The 23,029-nt window shown below is 45.5% G+C and overlaps 1 protein-coding gene across 1 annotated transcript in view; it reads right to left on the reverse strand.

Annotated features, from left to right (window-relative positions):
- Nucleotides 1–773: 773 nt before the first annotated feature.
- Nucleotides 774–23,029, reverse strand: part of cacna1ab (calcium channel, voltage-dependent, P/Q type, alpha 1A subunit, b) — a 149,084-nt gene continuing 126,828 nt past the window's right edge. The window contains exons 43-50 of the mRNA XM_045211660.1: nt 19,101–19,246; nt 17,380–17,515; nt 14,444–14,563; nt 9,822–9,839; nt 8,713–8,751; nt 6,533–6,752; nt 5,649–5,905; nt 774–4,788 (exon numbers count right to left, since the gene is read on the reverse strand). Of these exons, the coding sequence (XP_045067595.1) occupies nt 3,976–4,788; nt 5,649–5,905; nt 6,533–6,752; nt 8,713–8,751; nt 9,822–9,839; nt 14,444–14,563; nt 17,380–17,515; nt 19,101–19,246 (1,749 nt within the window). The 3' untranslated portion in view covers nt 774–3,975. The remainder of the gene's footprint in view (nt 4,789–5,648; nt 5,906–6,532; nt 6,753–8,712; nt 8,752–9,821; nt 9,840–14,443; nt 14,564–17,379; nt 17,516–19,100; nt 19,247–23,029) is intronic.

The following is a 23,029-nucleotide window of genomic DNA, read 5'->3' on the forward strand; positions in this document are numbered from 1 at the left end:
TTTTTCATATGATTTAATTTATTTATTTCATATTATATGATATAACTGACTAACTGCCTTAGCGTGCCTATTATATAGTGTAGATTCTATCTATCTAGCTATCTATCTCTAGAGACCTGAGAAGTAAACAAATCATCACCTTTTCAGCCCTGCAATTACAGTATCTCACTACACTGTGTGAAACTGGGCGAAGGAGATCCCCAAAATGGCTGCCAACAGGCCAGACACAAAATGTCCGCCATATCAAAAGTAGTTTCCATTCCCCTCTCTTCCTGGGCTTTACTCACTGTTCGAACTAACTAAGCAAGGCCCAGTCCCTACTGCCTTGCTCCCAGCCCCTACCTGCCCACAGACAGCGACTAGGACTCTTTAAGGCGTAGTGTGGTTGATGCTGATCAACCACAGGGGGGGGGCGAGGGGGGATGGTGAGGGGTCTGGGGGTAGATGTGACTCTGAAAACAGAAGGCACTGAGGCACTGGGGTTTTTGGGTAGATAAACACCCCTCTGATGTAGGTACCCCCCTCACTCTCTGGACCTACCTATACGGAGGGCAGGGGCGGTATATTTGCCCCCGCTCCTAAAACTACTCCCCTTCCCTGTTCACTACACTATACTATACTACTCTAGGCCTGAGATTGGACAGCTTGGGAGAAAGATAGAGGGAGCAGGAAAGGACAAAATACAGCAGGAGGGTAAAAAACAAAGGAAAGATGTGCTATGAAAGATAAGGATATCGTGAGTGATTGTGCAAAAGCAAAACGATGTGGGCATACCCTCTATCTATATATTTCTATCCATCTATATTAAAATGTTGTATATACACTATCTGACTTGGTCACCCATAGAAATGCAATCTATAGATATGCCATCATTGACTTGAATTGGGAGGCCTGTTCCATACATTATATTTCTATGTGGTCACTTACGTATTGTCATTTATTTATAACGGCACGACCGCTCTGCACTATAATGGTAAAGGAGAAATGTTTGTCGGATAGATCTGCATAGAGTTTGTAGTGGGATATTGTGTGGAGCTATAGTGACACAGTGCAATTTGAATCAGTGTAGCTGATTTCAATGGAGATTTTCTGAGCGCTAGCTACTTAGCTAGAATGTTTGAAATAAATAAAATTATTTCTCTCTCTATAATATATAAAGTTCTATATCTCTATATATCTATACTGTATCTATCATCTTAAGAGTTATTATAGCGAATATCTGTTACAATCTACAGAACTGTAATCATAGCAAAATAAATGTGTTTCATTCAAAACATCAGGAAACAATCATGTTAGCGTTCCTGTCTAAAGATTGCTCTAGAATGTACTAGAGTTTCTAGAGTCTAGACTAGTTTCTAGAATGTTCTCCTCTGGCTTGGTAAAGCAAGCAGCTCAATGCTAAAGATGCCATGTAAAATGAGAAAGACAGAGAGACTAGACAGCTAGTGGAGAGCTCTAGGGGATGTGAGGTGGAGCTCGTTCACAGCATAGAGATAGAAAGAGGACTCTAGGTGGATATAACCCGTTTTATCAAGTCTTCTTTCTAACTCTATGGTTCACAGCTAGCTGTTTATCAGATACTGTGCGGAGGTCTGACGGGTGGTTGGTTGGCCGGTTAATTTGGCTGTAACTGGGGCACGCTCAGCAGGACACAATGTTTTGGAACGCTCAGATAGAAATATGCTATTAAGAACAAACATGCATCTCTTACATGTAGAGTGAAGAACCATGTCGACTCTGTTAATGATATTTCTATCTGCAACATTCAATAATGTTTGGCTACTGAACGTGGCCCCGGTTACCAGTCACACCTTCTCTGTCTACCACTGAGGGGGACCTATCAGAGGTAAAGAGCTGCGTTACACAACGCTACACAGTTCTATCTGTGTTGCTCACAATCACAATCCGACATCTAACCCTACCTGAAACGTTTATGCGTGTTGCATGTATCGGACCCGGTTAAAGGCGTTTTGGAACAGTTTTTGAACAGTTTGTGAACAGTTTGAACAGAACCCAAGGAAAATAAAGGATGAAAACAAGATGGGACACAGCAGATTGAAACTCCAAAAAAACATGACAACAGATCTACGGTAAACAACTCTATCATCATCTTCATCATCCTTCATCGTTTTGCATTGACATTGATATCAGTATTTATAAGACTATCATCATCATTAACAATAAAAATCCATTCTTTAAAGAGGTTGAAGTTTTCTCTCTCCTCACAGCTCTCTCAATTCTTTCTTATTCCTCAAAACAACTTAGGAGTATCTTAGTAAAATTTTGGAGCATCTTAGGGACTTAGGAGTACTTTCAAGATAAGAAAATGGTAGCTTTAAAACCGTATTGGGCGGAAATCTAACTTAAAAAAGGTTGTCCATCAGATCCTTAGGGTGATATAGAACCAACATTTACTCAATAAACAAACGCATGATGATAGACAGAGAGAGAGAGAGAGAGAGTCAGAAAAAGATAACTTCTTCAATCAAAACCTAAAATGTAAAGATTTTCTATAAACCCAATATGCCCCCCATATCCCCAACAGTAGATATTCTCTCTAGATATTATTATTTTTTAATTCCTTCATGCATCATAGTTTTGACATAAGTTTGACTCCAGAACGGATTAACAGAGGCTTGAGCGAATGCAACAGAAGAAACAAGCTCCAATGTCCAAGAAGAAGAACTAGAAGAAGAAGAAGTAATCGATAGAAGAAATACTGAAGAAATAGTCTTTTCCCTCCCTTCACTTCTTTCTTTCCTCTCCTCCCCCCATCGTTTTTCCTTTCCTGTCCTTTCTTTTTCGGCAGGATGGAGGAGAGAGGAAGGGGGGAGAGAAGATAGGGGGGCAAACAAACTACGCCCCCTAAGGGTCCATAACTCCGCCCCCAGCCCCTCCCCTGTGGCCCCACCCACCGGAACAGGAAGTGATGTCACACTAGGCCCCAACCATAGGAAGTGAGGTTACACCAGGTCCGTCGTCAGCATTATCGTGAGTCTGTAACAGTAAACAGGAGATGATAAAACTCATCAAATATCAGCCATTGCTGTCATTGGCTGGTTTTTGCAGTAGAGGCGGAGCTTCCTAGTTCTAGTCCTGTCCCTTTAAGGAAAGGAACGTTTTAAAGTTAAAGTGGTTGTTCTCCCTTTTTTTCTCGTCTTTTTTTTTCAAAGTTTGTTTGTTTTTGTTTTCTGTTCTTTAGTCTTCAAGTTAGATTTTTCTGGAGGCATAGCTTGGCGTGTATAAGGATAGGGGGTCCTGGCATGGGTTTTCATTGTTGTTGTTTTAAACATGTCCGTCTAGGTTAGACCAAGAGCAGCGTTAGCTAGCTAGCGTTTAGCTATTAGCTCCTAACACTTATCAGGCTAGCAGAATAGAATGACAGAACAGCAAGAGCACCCAGGTATAGCTTAACTTAACTAACCCACCTCTCTCCTAAACAGCCTAGGACAGGTGCTTTTATTTAGCTTTCATTGGCCACTTGTAACTTAATATACATGCTCCTCCCTTCCTTTCATTCATTCGTTCTTCCTTCTCCACACCTCCGTCAGCACCTCTCCACCATCCCTCGGTCCACTCCCCCCTGGGCTCGCTGAGAACTCTGGGTATGGTAGTTGAGACAGAGGAGAAGAGGAGAGGTGTGTAGTTGCGCCTTATAGCTGTCTCTCTTTGTCATGTCTGCTCTGAGTTTAGAGTCTCACACATCCACACGGTGTGCCTCCTCTCCTCCAACCATCCCTCTATCCCTCATCACTCCATCCAAGTCTGAGTCTCAGGGGTGGAGGTAGAGAGATGGAGAGACTTCTCCCAAATCCTCCTCTCCTCCTTTCCTTTCCTCACCCCCTTCTGCATCCCTTTACCCTTTATTCAAGTCTGCATAACGAAGAACAGAGGACGGGGGAGACGGAGAGACTCCTCTCCTCCCTCCATTTCCTCTCTTCCTCGACTCCCTCGTTCTTCTGTTCCTTCGCTGTGCTAGCACCAGTCGTCCTCGTCCGTCTCGCTGTAGGGTTCGTGCAGACCCTTCCGGGGGCCTCTGGGGCCTCCATGGGGGACCCGGTGATGAGGGGGGGACCGGTGGGCTGGTCCCCCTGGATGGGGGTGTTGATGTTGGGGCCCTCGCCGGTGCGGGGAGGGCGAAGACGAGCGGTAACCGTTTGGGACTCGTCGGGGGTGAGGGGGAGCAAGAGGAGGTGGTGGGCCCACGCCGCCCCCGTGCCGGGCAGTCCTGGGGGAGCGTGGGTGCGGGTTGCCGTGCGGGTGGGGGTTGCCGTGCGGGTGGGGGTTGCCGTGGGGATGTGGGTTGCTGAGGCTCTGCTCGTAGGCGGGCGGCTCGTGCTGGCGCTCGTACTCGCAGTCGCGCTCGTAGAACGGGCCGCCCTCGCTCTCCAAACTATCCCCGGGAGGGGGACCGCTCCAGCGCCCGTGGCGGGGGGACCGGGGTGACCCATGGTGGGGCGGAGGTGAACGAGACCCCGACTGTTGCCGGGCCGATCTCGGAGACCCGTGCCTCGACCCTCCGTGCTCAAGTGGGGAAACGTGACGCGATGGCGGACGGTGATACCCCCCTCCGTCGTGCTCTGGGGGGGAGAAGTGTCGGGGAGAGGGGGAGCGGAGCCGTCCAGGAGGACCCGCTCCATAGGTGGGCTTGGGGTGTCGCATGGCTGGGGAGTAGGTGACGTGGGGGCGTGGCACGGCGGGGGTCTGGGGGAGCTGGCGGCGCCCGCGGCGGGGGGTGGAGGTACCGGATGTGGAGGGGACTGGGCTGCCACTCACCGAGCTACTGCCCTACAGCAAATATGGCGACAAGGCAAATCAAAATGCACCACAAAATTAACCAACCACAGCCAACCACAAAGGAACCACGACCACAACCACACCAACCAGAGAGAAAGAGATATTAGATAGAGAGGAGAGAGAGAGAGAGAGAGATAAAAAGACAGACAGAGAGATAAAGAGAGAGGAGGAGGGGGGAAAGATATAGGTAGAGAGATAGACAGAGAGATAAAGAGAGAGGAGGAGGGGGGAAAGATATAGGTAGAGAGATAGACAGAGAGATAAAGAGAGAGGAGGAGGGGGGAAAGATATAGATAGAGAGATAGACAGAGAGATAAAGAGAGAGGAGGAGGGGGAAATATATAGGTAGAGAGATAGACAGAGAGATAAAGAGACATACAGAGAAAAGAAAAGAGGAAAGACAGCAACATTGAAAACCATAAGAACCAAACCGGCAATGAGGCAAAAGAGCACACACACATAGAAGCCACGAGAGCCACATCAAGAAAAATGGACAGAGAGAGAAACAGTGACAAAGAAAGAAAGAAAAGAAAAGGATAACAGAAAAAGAGAAATGGATATCTGTAAGTAGTGGTAGTTAACCAACAAGGCAGAATTCTAAATCAAAGAGTATTCGTTAGATCGCTGCAGCTGCTTCTCCATTGGTTAGTTTTCGATTTCCACCAATGGGATGAGGATTAAGAACCATTAGAATCCACCTGTTCTCCATGGTGCTTGACGAAGGTCTTCTTCCACTTCCTTGAGAAAGGTGTACTATAGAGAGGAATACCTGTGGTGTGTGTGTTTGAGTGTGTGTCTGTGTGTATATGCATGTGCGTCTCATCTCCCCTCCGTCGCTGTGTGGTGCCCACCTGTCTGTGGCCCCGTCCGTCGGGCCCCTCACTAGGAGAGCGGGACCAGTGTCTGTCCCCCCGGTCGTGGGGGTGTCTGTGGTTGTACTCTGGCCCGTGTCTGTCTGGCCCGTAGCGGCCCTCCTTCTCCATGGAGCCACCGTGGTGGTGGTGATGATGGTGGTGCCTGCGGTCTTTGGCTCGACCGCGTTCGCGTTCACGCTCCTTGGGGGGCAGTTCTCCAGACTGGGTGGTGGTGCTCAGGTCTGTGCCCAACCCTGCAAGAGGAGGGGGGGGACATATTTTTTATGCCATAAAGTTTCTTCTGAAACTCTACTCCTTAAACTTTAGCTTTCTACTCTCAAACCTCTGATATAACTTTACTTTTCTACTCTCAAACGTTTCTTTACTTAACGTCTCCTGAAACTTTACTTTTCTCCTCTGAAAAGTTTTTCCAAACTTTACAAAAACGTTCCTTTCTGGTAGCTTTAACTTAATGGTTGCAGAATTTCCCAAACATCCCAGGTTTTCCCAAAATCCCAGTTGGAAGATTCAGGAGGGAACAAGCAGGAAATCCAGAATCCTCCAAACCATTGAGATAAAGACTATTTATCTAAGGGAAACCAGGGCCAGTATCCACAAAACATTTCAGAGTAAGAGTGCTGATCTAGAATCAGCTCCCCCCTGTTCATTTTATATTGTTCATTATGACCAGAAAGGCAATGGGAAACCTGGTCAAAATGCTCTAGCATCTCTCTCACCTGTGTCTGTGTCCGTCTATCTGGTGAGGGACCTCTGTAAGTGTGTGTGTGTGTGTGTGTGTGTATGTGTGTGTGTGTGTATGTGTGTGTGTGTCTATGTGTGTGTGTGTGTGCGACGTGCATACGTCTCTTCATCTCTCTCACCTGTGTCTGCGTCTGTGTATCTGGTCAGGGACCTCTGAGAGGTGCGGTGGCTCCTGTCCCTCCTGTCCCTGCGTTGCCCCCCTCCTCCCCCACCGTGCCTCCCCTCCCCTTCCACCCTCTCCAGGCTGTAGTCATCCAGCCTCACCCCCCTCTCCCTGCCAGAACGCCCGTGGACCAGAGAGGAGGTGGACCGACGCATGGGGCTGGTGTCCGTTATGGTCTGAAGAACGGAGAGGGGGAGGAGATGGGGAGGAAAAGGGGAGGAGAGGGGGAGGTGAAGGGGAGGAGAAGGGGAGGAGAGGGGGAGGAGAGGGGGAGGAGAAGGGGAGGAGAATGGGAGGAGAATGGGAGGAGAGGGGGAGGTGAAGGGGAGGAGAAGGGGAGGAGAAGGGGAGGCAGGTGGGGTTGGGGGAGTAGAGGGAGCAAGATGTATAAAGGGAGGAAGGGAGAAAGAGAGAGAGAGGGAGAGGTATAAGTAGAGAGAAAAAGAGGAAAGAAGAAGAGAGAGTGGGAGATAGAAAGAGATAATGGGCAGAAAATAAGAAACAGTCAAACTGTGTTTAAAACTCCCTCTGTACAGGAATATGTAGTAGTGGTAGTGTGTAGTGTGGGAGTGTCTGCTTGTGTTAATGCACTTGTCTGTGTGGGAGTGTCTGTGTGGGAGTGTCTGTGTGGGAGTGTCTGTGTGAGAGTGTCTGCTTGTGTTAATGCACTTGTCTGTGTGGGAGTGTCTGTGTGGGAGTTTCTGTGTGGGAGTGTCTGTGTGGGAGTGTCTGTGTGGGAGTGTCTGTGTGGGAGTGTCTGTGTGGGAGTGTCTGTGTGAGAGTGTCTGCTTGTGTTAATGCACTTGTCTGTGTGGGAGTGTCTGTGTGGGAGTGTGTGCATTTGCAGTGTGTTGCATCTGATGTCTTTGTGAGAGTGTACACCATCCCAAAAGATCCCTATATCAACCCATACCTCACTAAACCCACAACCCCAAGCACATCCAAATACAATACCATGCTTCCCTACTATGAGAGAGCGACAGGCAGAGAGAGAGATAGAGAGAGAGAGAGAGAGAGAGAGATAGAGAGAGAGAGAGAGAGAGAGAGAGAGAGAGAGGGAGAGAACAAGCATAGACCATGCCTCACATGCATCCAATAGCACGTATGCAGAAGCGTGTATGCATCCAGAAGGATTTATTTTAGAGACCGTACTAGCATTCAATACCAACACCCACAGTCATATACAGTATCTACAAGCATGGAGAACACCTTTATCAGCAGGCAGACCTAGGAGCAGACCTCTTCAAATCATTCAGGTCTACAAGTCCCTCGGTCATGTCATGGGGAAACCAGACCAGACAAGCCCAATGAGTATATGGACAAGCCATGCATACTCCTCAAGTAGCTGGCCATTCAACTCACACACACAAATACACACACCCACTGAGCTCATAAGCTGCATTATGTTGTTCAGACTGGCTTCCATATGTAGCTTAGCTATGAAGCATGGCATATCATGTGCAGTAATCAGACACTCACACACACACACACAATTGGCTTCCAAAGAGCGTCCAATATCCAATATGGTATACCATGCATGGTATGACTGACATGACATGCCAAGGCTATGTTTATGTATTGGTCAACAATTTCCATCTAGTGATATCATGCTTCAACATTTGCTGTTGACCCAGAGGCAATGCAAGAGGCAATCGCAAACTCAAACATACAAAGACAGCAGACAGACAATCGCAGACAGACAGACAGACAAGCAGACTCTCCTTCTAGACCATATGGACCAACACTGCAACACAGGACAGGAGGGGGGAGGGGGGGCAGCACAAAACATTACTGGGACAAAGGGATCAGAGTGAGAGAGAGAGAAAGAGAGAGAGCGAGAGAGAAAGAAAAAGAGAGAAAGAGAGAGAGAGAGAGACAGAGAGAGAGAGAGAGAGAGAGAGAGAGAGAGAGAGAGAATGAGAGAGAGAGAGAGAGAGAGAGAGAGAAAGAAAAAGAGAGAGAAAGAGAGAAGTGGATTTAGAGAAAGATAGAGAGCGAGAGATAGAGAGACAGAGAGAGGGGGAGAGACAGGGGTACATTCAAAAAAGAGAGTGATAGAGAGAGAAATAAAATGAACGAAAGATAGATAGAGAGATAGATAGAAAGAGACAGAGAGGGAGAGACAGGGGTACATACACTGAGGTGGTTATGTCCACGGGGCCTGTGTCGTCTCCGCTGTAGTCAGACAGGCACACAGAGAGCAGAGGAGCAGAGTGCCACACACACAGACGTCATGAAGCCACAGAGAGGAAAGGAGGGAAAGGAGAGGAGAGGAAGAGAGAGGAAAGGAAAGGATAGGAAAGGAAGGGAGAGGAGAAGAAGGGAGAGGAGAGGAAGGGATAGGAGAGGAAGGGAGAGGAGAAGTAGGGAGAGGAGAGGAAGGGAGAGGAGAGGAAGGGAGAGGAGAGGAAGGGAGAGGAGAGGAAGGGAGAGGAGAAGTAGGGAGAGGAGAGGAAGGGAGAGGAGAGGAAGGGAGAGGAGAAGTAGGGAGAGGAGAGGAAGGGAGAGGAGAGGAAGGGAGAGGAGAGGAAGGGAGAGGAGAGGAAGGGAGAGGAGAAGAAGGGAGAGGAGAGGAAGGGAGAGGAGAAGAAGGGAGAGGAGAGGAAGGGAGAGGAAAAGAAGGGAGAGGAAAGGAAAGGAAAGGAAAGGAAGAGAGAGGAGAAGAAGGGTGAGGAGAGGAAGGGAGAGGAGAGGATAGGAAGGGAGAGTAGAAGTAGGGAGATGAGAGGAAGGGAGAGGAGAGGAAGGGAGAGGAGAGGAAGGGAGAGGAGAGGAAGAGAGAGACAAAAACAAACAGCACCGGAGGACAGAGCCATTGGGCACAGCATAGCCACCAAGACCCAGGGAGATGGAGAGAGGAAGGGGGGAAAAGGATGAGTGGGGAGGAGGAAAGGGATGGGTATAGAAAGAGAGATGGGGTTGGTATGGGAGAGATGGGTGAAGGCGAGGGATAGGAAACAGAAGAAGAACGGGAGGTAAAAAAGTTGGGAAGGAGGTAGAGAAAGAACATGATGAGGGATGGAGGGAAGGGAGGATGAGACATTAGCGGGCAGGGAGGTTAAAAAGGAAGAAGAGAAGAGAGTAGAAAGAGAGAGAGAGATCCCAGTTAATTGATGAAGGGCCAACGCGCACACACAAAAGTGAGGAGGGTGAGAGAGAGTGAGAAAAAGAGAGACGACAAAAAAGGTCGCTCACTGACACACACACACACACACACACACACACACACACACACACACACTTACCGCAGCGGCGTGTACACTCTGTAGGGCAGAGCAGTGTTAGACACAGTCAGTCAGGAGAGCACAGAAGGTGCTGTTTCATACTTTAGAGTCTATAGGCTATTAGGTTGTGTTCCAAATGGCACCCTACTCCCTACAAAGTGCATTACTTTTGACCAGAGCCCTACAGTATGAGATCTGGTCAAAAGTAATGCACTACAAAGGGTATAGGGTGCCATTTGGGATGTGACCTTACACTATCGCACTACAGATGCCACACTAAAGCTTTTCAGATACAGTATAACACAGCACATTTCATTATTAAACAGTACTAAGCTTCTATGCTACCAAGACAACACACACACACACACACACACACAAACACACACACACACACACACACACTCCTCTTATCCAAGTTTCTCTCTTACACTCATATACTCAGTCATACACCAGACAACACACTCCTACAGTCTTACAGTAACCAACATACTTGATGACACCAGACAACACACTCCTACAGCCTTACAGTAACCAACAGACTTGATGACACCAGACAACACACTCCTACAGCCTTACAGTAACCAACAGACTTGATGACACCAGACAACACACTCCTACAGCCTTGCAGTAACCAACAGACTTGATGACACCAGACAACACTCTCCTACAGCCTTACAGTAACCAACAGACTTGATGACACCAGACAACACACTCCTACAGCCTTACAGTAACCAACAGACTTGATGACACCAGACAACACACTCCTACAGCCTTACAGTAACCAACAGACTTGATGACACCAGACAACACACTCCTACAGCCTTACAGTAACCAACAGACTTGATGACACCAGACAACACACTCCTACAGCCTTACAGTAACCAACAGACTTGATGACACCAGACAACACACTCCTACAGCCTTACAGTAACCAACAGACTTGATCACACCAGACCAGAGTGAGAGTACATGGTTTGATGACAATGTGGTTGAGTATGTGTGTGTGTGTGCATGCCAGTGTGTGTGTGTGTGTATGTCAATGACTGCAGCCAGATGCTTTATTGTACTGTGAACACGTAAACAAAACAGTTCCATGTGGGTGTGTGTGTGTGTGTGTGTGTGTGTGTGTGTGTGTGTGTGTGTTCGTTTGTGCTACATGATTCTGTCCTCGGGATTGCGGGACATTTTGGCTAAAACATTTATTGAAGTACGCAGATGTTTGAGGTAAAATAGGTACCACCTGTATTGTCCTTCTCAGTTCACACCCTCTGCCAACAAACCAAGACCTCTGGCTACAGCAGACAGCAGACAGACACACCAAGGCTACTATGGTAATGAGCATGGATAGGATTGCTGTAGTGGGGATGGGGAAAACACCAGGGGAGGGAAGGAAGGAGGGAGGAGGGGAGGGGAGAAGGGAGGATGTGAGAAAGGAGGGCTAGGCACGTATGTGCTTTGTGGATGAAAGACCTATCCAGACTGCTCTGTGACCCAATATTTCCATGCTAATATTTCACTCTTAAAGTTAGCATTAGCATATCTCCATGCTAATATTTCACTCTTTAAAGTTAGCATTAGCATATCTCCATGCTAATATTTCACTCTTTAAAGTTAGCAGTAGCATATCTCCATGCTAATATTTCAATCTTTAAAGTTAGCATTAGCATATCTCCATGCTAATATTTCACTCTTTAAAGTTAGCATTAGCACATCTCCATACTAATATTTCACTCTTTAAAGCAACAAGATCTCACGGTTTGACCAATTTGATTTCGGATTCTGACGTTTATCCACGTTTCTCCAAACATCACATTTCTAAATTGTTTTTGACACGGTTGATTGGTTGAGCCTCCTGCTAAGGCACCTTGCGGCTGGTTAAATTTAGGCATTCATTTTGAATGGTTAAGTTAAGGTTTAAGGTTTGGGATAGGATTCAACATTTAAAAAATTGTATCTAGCACTGGGATTGAATATGTGACCCTCTGACCCATCCGTCATCCCCGTCCACAACACCCAAGCCTACAGTTGAAGTCAGAAGTTTACATACACTTAGGTTAGAGTCATTAAAACTCGTTTTTCAACCACTCCACACATTTCTTGTTAACAAACTATAGTTTTGGCAAGTCGGTTAGGACATCTACTTTATGCATGACACAAGTCATTTTTCCAACAATTGTTTACAGACAGATTATTTCACTTATAATTCACTGTATCACAATTCCAGTGGGTCAGAAGTTTACATACACTAAGTTGACTGTGCCTTTAAACAGCTTGGAAAATTCCAGAAAATTATGTCATGGCTTTAGAAGCTTCTGGTAGGCTAATTGACATCATTTGAGTCAATTGGAGGTGTGCCTGTGGATGTATTTCAAGGACTACCTTCCAACTCAGTGCCTCTTTGCTTGACATCATGGGAAAATCAAAAGAAATCAGGCAAGACCTCAGAAACATTTTTGTAGACCTCCACAAGTCTGGTTCATCCTTGGGAGCAATTTCCAAACGCCTGAAGGTACCACGCAGTACAAAAAATAGCACGCAAGTATAAACACCATGGGACCACGCAGCCGTCATACCGCTCAGGAAGGAGACGCGTACTGTCTCCTAGAGATGAACGTACTTTGGTGCGAAAAGTGCAAATCAATCCCAGAACAATAGGAAAGGACCTTGTGAAGATGCTGGAGGAAACAGGTACAAAAGTATCTATATCCACAGTAAAACGAGTCCTATATCGACATAACCTGAAAGGACGCTCAGCAAGGAAGAAGCCACTGCTCCAAAACCGCCATAAAAAAGCCAGACTATGGTTTGCAACTGCACATAGGGACAAATATCGTACTTTTTGGAGAAATGTCCTCTTGTCTGATTAAACAAAAATAGAACTGTTTGGCCATAATGACCATCGTTATGTTTGGAGGAAAAAGTGGATAGCTTGCAAGCCGAAGAACACCATCCCAACCGTGAAGCACAGGGGTGGCAGCATCATGCTGTGGGGGTGCTTTGCTGCAGGAGGGACTGGTGCACTTCACAAAATAGATGGCATCATGAGGAAGGAAAAGTATGTGGATATATTGAAGCAACATCTCAAGACATCAGTCAGGAAGTTAAAGCTTGGTCGCAAATGGGTCTTCCAAATGGACAATGATCCCAAGCATACTTCCAAAGTTGTGGCAAAATGGCTTAAGGACAACAAAGTCAAGGTATTGTAGTGGCCATCACAAAGCCCTGACCTCAATCCTATAGAACATTTGTGGGCAGAACTGAAAAAGCGTGTGCGAGCAAGGAGGCCTACAAACCTGACTCAGTTACACCAGCTCTGTCAGGAGGAATGGGCCAAAATTCACCCAACTTATTGTGGGAAGCTTTAGGAAGGCTACCCAAAACGTTTGACCCAAGTTAAACAATTTAAAGGCAATGCTACCAAATACTAACTGAGTGTATGTAAACTTCTGACCCACTGGGAATGTGATGAAAGAAATAAAAGCTGAAATAAATCATTCTCTCTACTATTATTCACATTCTTAAAACAAAGTGGTGATCCTAACTGACCTAAGACAGGGAATTTTTACTAGGATTAAATGTCAGGAATTGTGAAAAACTGAGTTTAAATGTATTTGGCTAAGGTGTATGTAAACTTCCGACTTCAACTGTACTTGTTGGTAACAGTGCTCACTGTTGCCCTAGTGGCAGCTTTTGAAGGCATCTCCCAACGTCCTTGGGACATGGATGGACGTCTAATTTCAAAATGAATCTTGAGTGACCTGGCTGCTTTAAAGCTGGAATCCTTAATGGTGAAACAGCCACATCCGTTTGCAATATTACAACAACAAAGAAGTTACTGCAAACAACGAATACTGTTTTTTCCCCTCGGACATCATTGCACGCGCGATAGAAGAGCGCAATATGTACTGGAATTTTCGCTGCACGACACTCCTCAGCTCGGCAACAAAAACAATAACAACGGTGATGGGGCGGCCAGTGGGGCTGTTTCCCCCTACTGTGGAATCCATCTTTAAGTTAGCATTAGCATATCGACATGCTAATATTTCACTATATAAGTTAGCATTAGCATATCTCCATGCTAATATTTCACTCTTTAAGTTAGCATTAGCATGCACCACACTGTTATCACCACCCTGTTAAGAGTGTAAGGAAACTGCTTTTAAAGTGATACATCACTCCAAAATGTTTCTAAGATGTATCACTTTACCCGTAGTAGTCTTAACAAACAGTGGCTTGCCACACACACACACACACACACAAACAAACACACTCACACACAGACACACTTTAACGCACACATTATTATTTGTTGTATTATTACTTGTATTTTTCTAGTTGAATTGTTTGTATATCGTTGTAATTTAAATTTGTTTGGCTGTCCTTGTCTATCAGTGTATCAGTGTTTTGTTACTTGTCATATTTTGTGTATTTTGTGGACCCCAGGAAGAATAGCTGCTGCCTCCGCAAAAGCTAATGGGATACAAATAAACAAAAATAAACAAACAAACAAATATGGGTCAGAGTGGATCGTCAGAGCGAGGGAAAGAGGGAGGACGGAGGGGAAAGAGTGGAGGGATGAGGAGGAATGGAGGGTTTATGATGATGATGATGAGGAGGAGGAGGATGGGGATGAAGGTGCTCACTTGGTTGTCATCTGAGAGGCGGGGCATGGAGATGGTCCGACCATGCCTGTCCATTGCCATTGGGTGACAGGGCTCAGTGTCCGAGTACCCGTCCCGCCCCATCTCTCTCATCTCTACCGTCTGCAAAACAGAGACCAGAGGGTGCGTGACCACTGCCGGCTAGGGGCAGGAGACTCAGAGCGAGGGTCCTTCTGATAGTATTAAAATTAGTGAATCGTAAGTGATTCTATAATTCTATATAATTCTATGTTTTTTTAACTATTCTATAGTTAGTTATGTAGTTCTTATTCAATAGGTATATTGTCTTGTCTCCACTTGCCAACATGGCTGTGAAGTAGCTATAAAATAAGGAAGCATCTCCATTGTATGTCTGTTTATCTAGTCCTAAAATGGGCAGCAGGGTGCAGTATGTAGACATTTTCCCACAGAGCCATAGATACTGTAACAGCGTTCATGTACAGAGCATTCGGAAAGTATTCAGACCCCTTAACTTTTTACACATTTTGTTACGTTACAGCCTTATTCTAAAATGTATTTTAAAAAACATGTCCACATCAATCGACACACAATACCCCATAATGACAAAGCAAAAACAGGTTTTGATCAATTTTAGCAAATTTTGTTAAAAAATAAATAAAAATATACCTTCTTTACATAAATATTTAGACCCCTACGAGACTCAACATTTTGTTCAGGTGCATCCTGTTTCCATTGATCATCCTTGAAATGTTTCTACAACTTGATTGGAGTCCACCTGTGGTAAATTCAATTGATTGGACATGATTTGGAAAGACACACACCTGTCTATATAAGGTCCTACAGTTGACAGTGCATGTCAGAGCAAAAACCAAGCCATGAGGTCAAAGGAATTGTCCGTAGAGCTCAGAGATTGTGTCGAGGCACAGATCTGTGGAAGGGTACCAAAACATTTCTGCAGCATTGAAGGTCCCCAAGAACACAGTGGCCTCCATCATTATTAAATGGAAGAAGTTTGGAACCACCAAGACTCTTCCTAGAGCTGGCCGCCCGGCCAAACTGAGCAATCGGGGGAGAAGGGCCTTGGTCAGGGAGGTGACCAATAACCCGATGTTCACTCTGACAGAGCTCCAGAGTTCCTCTGTGGAGATGGGAGAACTTTCCAGAAGGACAACCATCTCTGCAGCACTTCACCAATCAGGCCTTTATGGTAGAGTAGCCAGATAGAAGCCACTCCTCAGTAAAAGGCACATGACAGCCCACCTGGAGTTTACCAAAAGGCACCTAAAGGACTCAGACCATGAGAAACAAGATTCTCTGGTCTGATGAAACCAAGATGTAACTTTTTGGCCTGAATGTCAAGCATCAAATCTGGAGGAAACCTGGCACCATCCCTACGGTGAAGCATGGTGGTGGCAGCATCATGCTGTGGGGAGGTTTTTCAGCATCAGGGACTGGGAAACTAGGATTGAGGGAAAGATGAACAGAGCAAAGTACAGAGAGATCCTTGATGAAAACCTGCTCCAGAGTGCTCAGGACCTCAGACTGGGGGAAGGTTCACCTTCCAACAGGACAATGACCCTAAGAACACAGCCAAGACAACGCAGGAGTGGCTTCGGGACAAGTCTCTGAATGTCCTTGAGTGGCCCATCCAGAGCCCGGACTTGAACCCGATCGAACATCTCTTGAGACCTGAAAATAGCTGTGCAGTGATGGTCCCCATCCAACCTGACAGAGCTTGAGAGGATCTGCAGACAAGAATGGGAGAAACTCCCCAAATACGAGTGTGCCAAGCTTGTAGCATCATACCCAAGAAAACTCGAGGCTGTAATCGCTGCCAAAGGTGCTTCAACAAAGTACTGAGTAAAGGGTCAGAATGCTTATATAAACGTGATATTTCCATTTTTAATTTTTTTATAAATTTGCAAAAATGTCTAAAAACCTGTTTTTGCTTTGTCATTATGGGGTATTGTGTGTAGATTGATGAGGGGAAAAAACTATTTAATCAATTTTAGAATAAGGCTGTAACTTAACAAAATGTAGAAAAAGTCAAGGGATCTGAATACTTTCCGAATGCACTGTATATCTATGTTCTTACACAGTGTAACAAAACACAGAATATATGCATATCTATGGTTCTTCACTAATTTGACTCTGAGAGAGATGAGACACCAGGGTGGGCTTGGCACAGTCCAACAGGTAGAGAGAGTGGGGGGAGCCCATCTACCACCCACCTGTAGGCCCAAGACTTGGTTTGAGCCAGGGGGCAGCGAGGATGGGCCAAGAGATGGCATGAGAGTGTTGGAGAGAAAGGAGAGAGAATCGAGAGAATGAGAGAGGACAGAAAGAAAGAGTATGGCAGTAAGGGGTGGGAGGTTGAATATAGTTCTTCACGGAGTGAAATGTAGATAGAAGGGGAGAGAGAGAGATTGAAGAGGAAGACCTTGAGCGGGACGACTCAAAGAGTCCAAAAGTTGACTCAGAGCAGCACAGCTGAGAGGGATGGAATATTGTCCATCTCTTGACCAATCAAGCCCTTCTCAGTGAATCACCAGCATAAATACAGGTTGATTAGCAGTATAGACAGTCTGTCATTCCCTTATACCGGCTAGGAATGAGGATGTAATATACCATACCAATGGAGTGACATTCTCCAGAAAAGGAGAATGTGTTGTCAACAATTTACTGGAATATACTGTAAGCTATACAGATATCTTTAAAACATGTGCCAATCCTGCATACCATGACTGTAAGTTATCATATAGTGTAGTGTATACCTATACACATGTATTACATCATCATATTTACTCATATAGGACACAATGGAACAACTGTAGGCCTATACACTAACAGCCACTGTCCGAAAACCTCAATAGAATCCCAGTTGGGCCTCAGTTTGTGCGGTTACTGCGTTACCACGGTGACCTGCATGTGTTTGTTATATGTTTGTGTTGCGTTACCTGGGGGTTGTGTCTGTTGTCATGGAGATGTTCGGGGTAGGGTCTCTCTGGGCTCCAGTTGCCCGTCTTGTTAAACATCTCCTGAGCTTTAGCTGTCACCCACGACTGGCTCTCTGTCATCCCACCCTCTGGAGGTCTGGTACACACACACACACACACACACACAAGCACTCGCACACACAGGCACACACACGCACACAGACACACACACACGCACACAGGCACGCACATACACACACACAAGCACTCGCACACACAGGCACACACACACACACATACACACACACACACACAAGCACTCGCACACACAGGCACACACACACACAGACACACACACACACACACAGGCACGCACGCACACACACACACATGCACACAGAGAAGGAGGGGGAGGACAGAGAGACACACAGAGAAGGAGGAGGAGGACAGAGAGACATACAGAGAAGGAGGAGGAGGACAGAGAGACACACAGAGAAGGAGGAGGAGGACAGAGAGACACACAGAGAAGGAGGAGGAGGACAGAGAGACACACAGAGAAGGAGGAGGAGGACAGAGAGACACACAGAGAAGGAGGAGGAGGACAGAGAGACACACAGAGAAGGAGGAGGAGGACAGAGAGACACACAGAGAAGGAGGAGGAGGACAGAGAGACACACAGAGAAGGAGGAGGAAGACAGAGAGACACACAGAGAAGGAGGAGGAGGACAGAGAGACACACAGAGAAGGAGGAGGAGGACAGAGAGACACACAGAGAAGGAGGAGGAGGACAGAGAGACACACAGAGATGGAGGAGGAGGACAGAGAGACACACAGAGAAGGAGGAGGAGGACAGAGAGACACACAGAGATGGAGGAGGAGGACAGAGAGACACACAGAGAAGGAGAGGGAGGACAGAGAGACACACAGAGAAGGAGGAGGAGGACAGAGAGACACAATGAGAAGGAGGAGGAGGACAGAGAGACACACAGAGAAGGAGGAGGAGGACAGAGAGACACAATGAGAAGGAGGAGGAGGACAGAGAGACACACAGAGATGGAGGAGGAGGACAGAGAGACACACAGAGAAGGAGGAGGACAGAGAGAGTCATTGGGGAATGCAGCAGATAAAAAGTCCAAACAGTGTAGAAACAGAAGAAACAGACCCAGTGAGAAACGTGTACAAAGTGTTTGTATGTGCAGGTTGTGTGCATGTAATAATACTTTTTGGGGTGCTTATATTTGTCCTGTTACACACAAGTGTGTAATACAAATGTTTTTGTTTTGCATATCCCAACTCAGGGAGTGGAGTCAGGGCCAGGGTCGCCATTGTACAGCGCCCCTCGAGCAATTAGGGTTAAGTGCCTTGCTCACATTTTTCACCTTGTCGGCTCCGGTATTCAAACCAGCATCTGTATCTGTATTCTACTGTATGTATGCATATGTGTGTGTATGTATCTACAGCACAGGAGGTTAGTGGCACCTTAATTGGAGAGAACGGGCTCGTGGTAATGGCTGGAGCGGAATCAGTTGAATGGTGTCAAATACATCAAACACATGAGCTGTCCTCCCCTCAGCAGCCTCATGTGATCTATAGTATGTATACTGTGAGTGTTGGCATGCTTATGTATGTATTTGTGTGTGTATGTATAACCCATCACTTCTACTCACGTTGTTGGGGTCATGCTGTGTGTGTGTGTGTGTGTGACAGAGATAGAGAGAAAGAGAGTGTACGGTTCTACTCACATGCTGTTGGGGTCGTGCTCTGTGGCGGGGAGGCCGTTGACCCCTGGCATCCCTCCTCCCGTCCCGTCGGGGCCTCCCCCTCCTCCCCCTTCGCCTGCCCCGGGGGAGGGCGGCTCCATGCGCTGAAACATTAACGGTGTTCGGTTCTGTGTGAGATACAACATGGCCTCGGGCTGGCATCAGACACACTCAGGCAGGGACACACACACACACACACATACCTACATCTGTGTGTAGGTGTGTATACCAACACATCACACACACACGCAGAGGAAAGGAGAGGATGCACCGCAGCATGCTCCCACCAGGTGGCACAATTGGGTAAAGTAATGGATTAGAGGTTAGAAGTTGCCTAGAGTGGGAAATTGAAGCTCTGAAGAAGGGAGGAGGTGCAGGCTTTTGTTCCAGCCCAACACTAAGTATATATAATAGTCACCACTACACTAGCTTCAGTTTTTCAACACTAGCCTCTAACAATTTAAACTTCTTCTACGAACATAAAATACTTCTGGACAGCTGAAGCAAGTCACAAAATCTTTCTTGAAAAATTACGCTTTCTAGTTGGTTATTCATTAATTGGTGTCTAAATTGAGGACTCGCTGATTATTTGACTGAAACAAATACTTTGGCCCTCCAGGGCTAGAATTGCCCACCCATGCTTTAACCATAGATCTAGGATCAGATTACCATAACCATCTGATAACCTTCACCATTAGGAGAATGAAGACCTGATCTGATCCTGTGCCAGTCAGTGCTTAGTGGCAACCAGGGTTGGGGTCAATTCCATTTCAATTTCAGTCAATTCATAAAGTTCCAATTCCAAATTTTACCCATTGAAAAGCATTGAAGAGAATTGGAATTTCACTGTACTTCCTGAATTGACTGCAATTGAAATATAATTGACCCCAACCCTGAAATATACATACGGTGCTTTCAGAAGGTATTCACACCCCTTGACTTTTTCCACATTTTGTTGTGTTGCAGCCTGCATTTAAAATGGATTAAATTGAGATTTTGTGTTACTGGCCTACACACAATACCCCATAATGTCAAAGTGGAATTATGTTTATTTTTTACATTTACTAATTAAAAATGAAAAGCTGGAATATCTTGAGTCAATAAGTATTCAACCCCTTTGTTATGGCTAACCTAAATAAGTTCAGGAGTAAAAATGTGATTAACAAGTCACATAATAAGTTGCATGGACTCACTCTGTGTGCAATTATAGTGTTTAACATGATTTATGAATGACTACCTCATCTCTGTACCCCAAACATACAATTATCTGTAAGGCCCCTCAGTCGAGCAATGAATTTCAACACAGATTCAACCACAAAGACCAGGGCGGTTTTCCAATGCCTCGCAAAGAAGGGCACCTATTGGTAGATGGGTAAAAATGTATCCCTTTGAGCATGGTGAAGTTATTAATTACACTTTGGAGGGTGTATCAATACACACAGTCACTACAAAGATACAGGCGTCCTTCCTAACTCAGTTGCCAGAGAGGAAAGACACCGCTCAGGCATTTCACCATGAGGCCAATGGTGACTTTAAAACAGTTACAGAGTTTAATGGCTGTGATAGGAGAAAACTGAGGATGAATCAACAACATTGTAGTTACTCCAGAATACTAACCTAATTGACAGAGTGAAAAGAAGGAAGCCTGTACAGAATAAGAAATATTCAAAAATATGCATCCTGTTTGCAATAAGGCGCTAAAGTAAAACTGCAAAAAATGTGGCAAGGAAATTAACTTTATGTCCTGAATACAAAGTGTTACGTTTGGGGCAAATCCAACACAACACATCACTGAGTACCACTCTTCATATTTTCAAGCACGGTGGTGGCTGCATCATGTTATGGGTATGCTTGTCATAAGCAAGGCTAGGGAGTTTTTTAGGATAAAAAGACACGGAATAGAGCTAAGCACAGGCAAAATCCTAGAGGAAAACCTGGCCATTATCTGCTTTCCAACAGATAATGAGAGACAAATCCACCTTTCAGCAGGACAATAACCTAAAACACAAGGCCAAATATACAATGGAGTTTCTTACCAAGATTACATTAAATGTTCCTAAGTGGCCTAGTTACAGTTTTTGGCTTAAATCGGCTTGAAAATCTTTGGCAAGACTTGAGAATGGCTGTCTAGCAATGATCAACAACCAACTTGACAGAGCTTGAATAATTTTTTCAAGAATAAATATTGTACAATCCAGGTGTGCAAAGCTCTTAGAGACTTACCAGAAAGACTCACAGCTGTAATCGCTGCCAAAGGTGATTCTAACATTTATTGACTCAGGGGTGTAAATACTTATGTAAATTAGATATTTCTATATTACATTTTTAATACATTTGGAAAAATTTATAAAAACATGTTTTCACTTTGTCATTATGGGGTAGAAAAAATATATATTTAATCAATTTAGAATTCAGGCTGTAACACAACAAAATGTGGAATAAGTCAAGGGGTATGAATACTTTCTGAAGGCACTGTATATGGCTCTGGGGGAAACTTCTACTTCCTGCGTCAAAACAGCTCCTCAGAAGTCCTCTTTGTTTTGCCCATATATGGAGTGTGGAGGGACCAGGGAGGTCTGCCATTGGCTGGTCTGTGGTGGTGTTGTTGGCGACATGACTACAGATCCAGTCATGTCCATCCGGACCAAAAGCTAAAATGCTAACGGCTAAATGAATGGGAGTGAACCTGGGTTGGAGCGTGCTCGCTAACAGGGAGTTCTTACGGGAAAATTTAATATACTAACAAGTGAAATGGAATATGGAGGATGAGGTACAAAAGTAGTGCACTATGTAGGGAATAGGGTGCCATTTGAGACACAACCTTAGGGGCAAAATCCTAACTTGAATTTGAACTTAGTTTCCCCATTGACATCAATGCATATGTAAGTGAGAATTCGACCGAAAGTGGAAGTTAGGATTTTCCCCAAAGAGCACGTTCATGAATACCACTGAAGATTCACTGAGACGGTTTTGTTACATGAGTGTCCAATGGTTACATCAGGAACCTCAGCTCAACATCCAAACAACCAACCAGAGATGACGGAATACACAGACAGGAGCACACACAGAGGAGAGAAGGGTTCTGGTTAGACAGGCTTGGTGACAATCAACCTGGATTGACCAATCAGGGAGGGTTTGAGAAGTCAAGGTCCCGCCCCCCCTCCTAGAAGAACAAATTGAGTCAGAGGGACGAGGGGATGGATGGACAGACAGATAGACAGGGAGAGAAAGACGGAGGGAGAAGGATGGAATATGCAAAAGAGTGATAGAGGAGTGACATAGATAGAGTGTGATACGTAACAAAATGTATAGAAAGGTACAGACCTGGGGCAGGCACAGAGAGACATGGTAAACAGTGGTAGAAAGACAGATTACAACAGTGAAAAGACAGGCAGTAAAACAGTGCTAAGAAAATACAATAGGAAAGACTATATATATATATAAATAATAAACTATATAAATTGGAGAATAGATAAAGACATAATGAAAGGTAGTGTAACAGTTGTGTGAAGGAGGGAGGAAGGATGGAGTTTAAGAAAGTAGGAGGGACAGATTGAACGGGGGATGAAGGGAAGGTACATGAAGGAGTGATGGACCTAAAGAAAGGAAGGAATTAAGGATGGAAAGAGTACAACAGAGAAATGAAAGAGGGAAGAAGGTAAGGAGGAATAGACAGACAGACATAGTTGCCGTTGTGCACCACAGGCCAGCTGGTGATGTTGAGAAGGAGGAGCCTGTATGGAACTGGACAGTCAGTGCAACCAATGAGATGACAGCATTCAGGAGGATCATACCAACTCATAGACAGGGGTCTAAAATACCGTACACTCCATTCACCTAGGGCCCGATTCAGACTTGAGATAAGTAGACTTAACATGGATTTATGTCAATAAAACATGGATTTAAGTCAA

The sequence above is a fragment of the Coregonus clupeaformis genome, chromosome 38, assembly GCF_020615455.1.
Source record: "Coregonus clupeaformis isolate EN_2021a chromosome 38, ASM2061545v1, whole genome shotgun sequence".
NCBI classification, from domain to species: domain Eukaryota; kingdom Metazoa; phylum Chordata; class Actinopteri; order Salmoniformes; family Salmonidae; genus Coregonus; species Coregonus clupeaformis.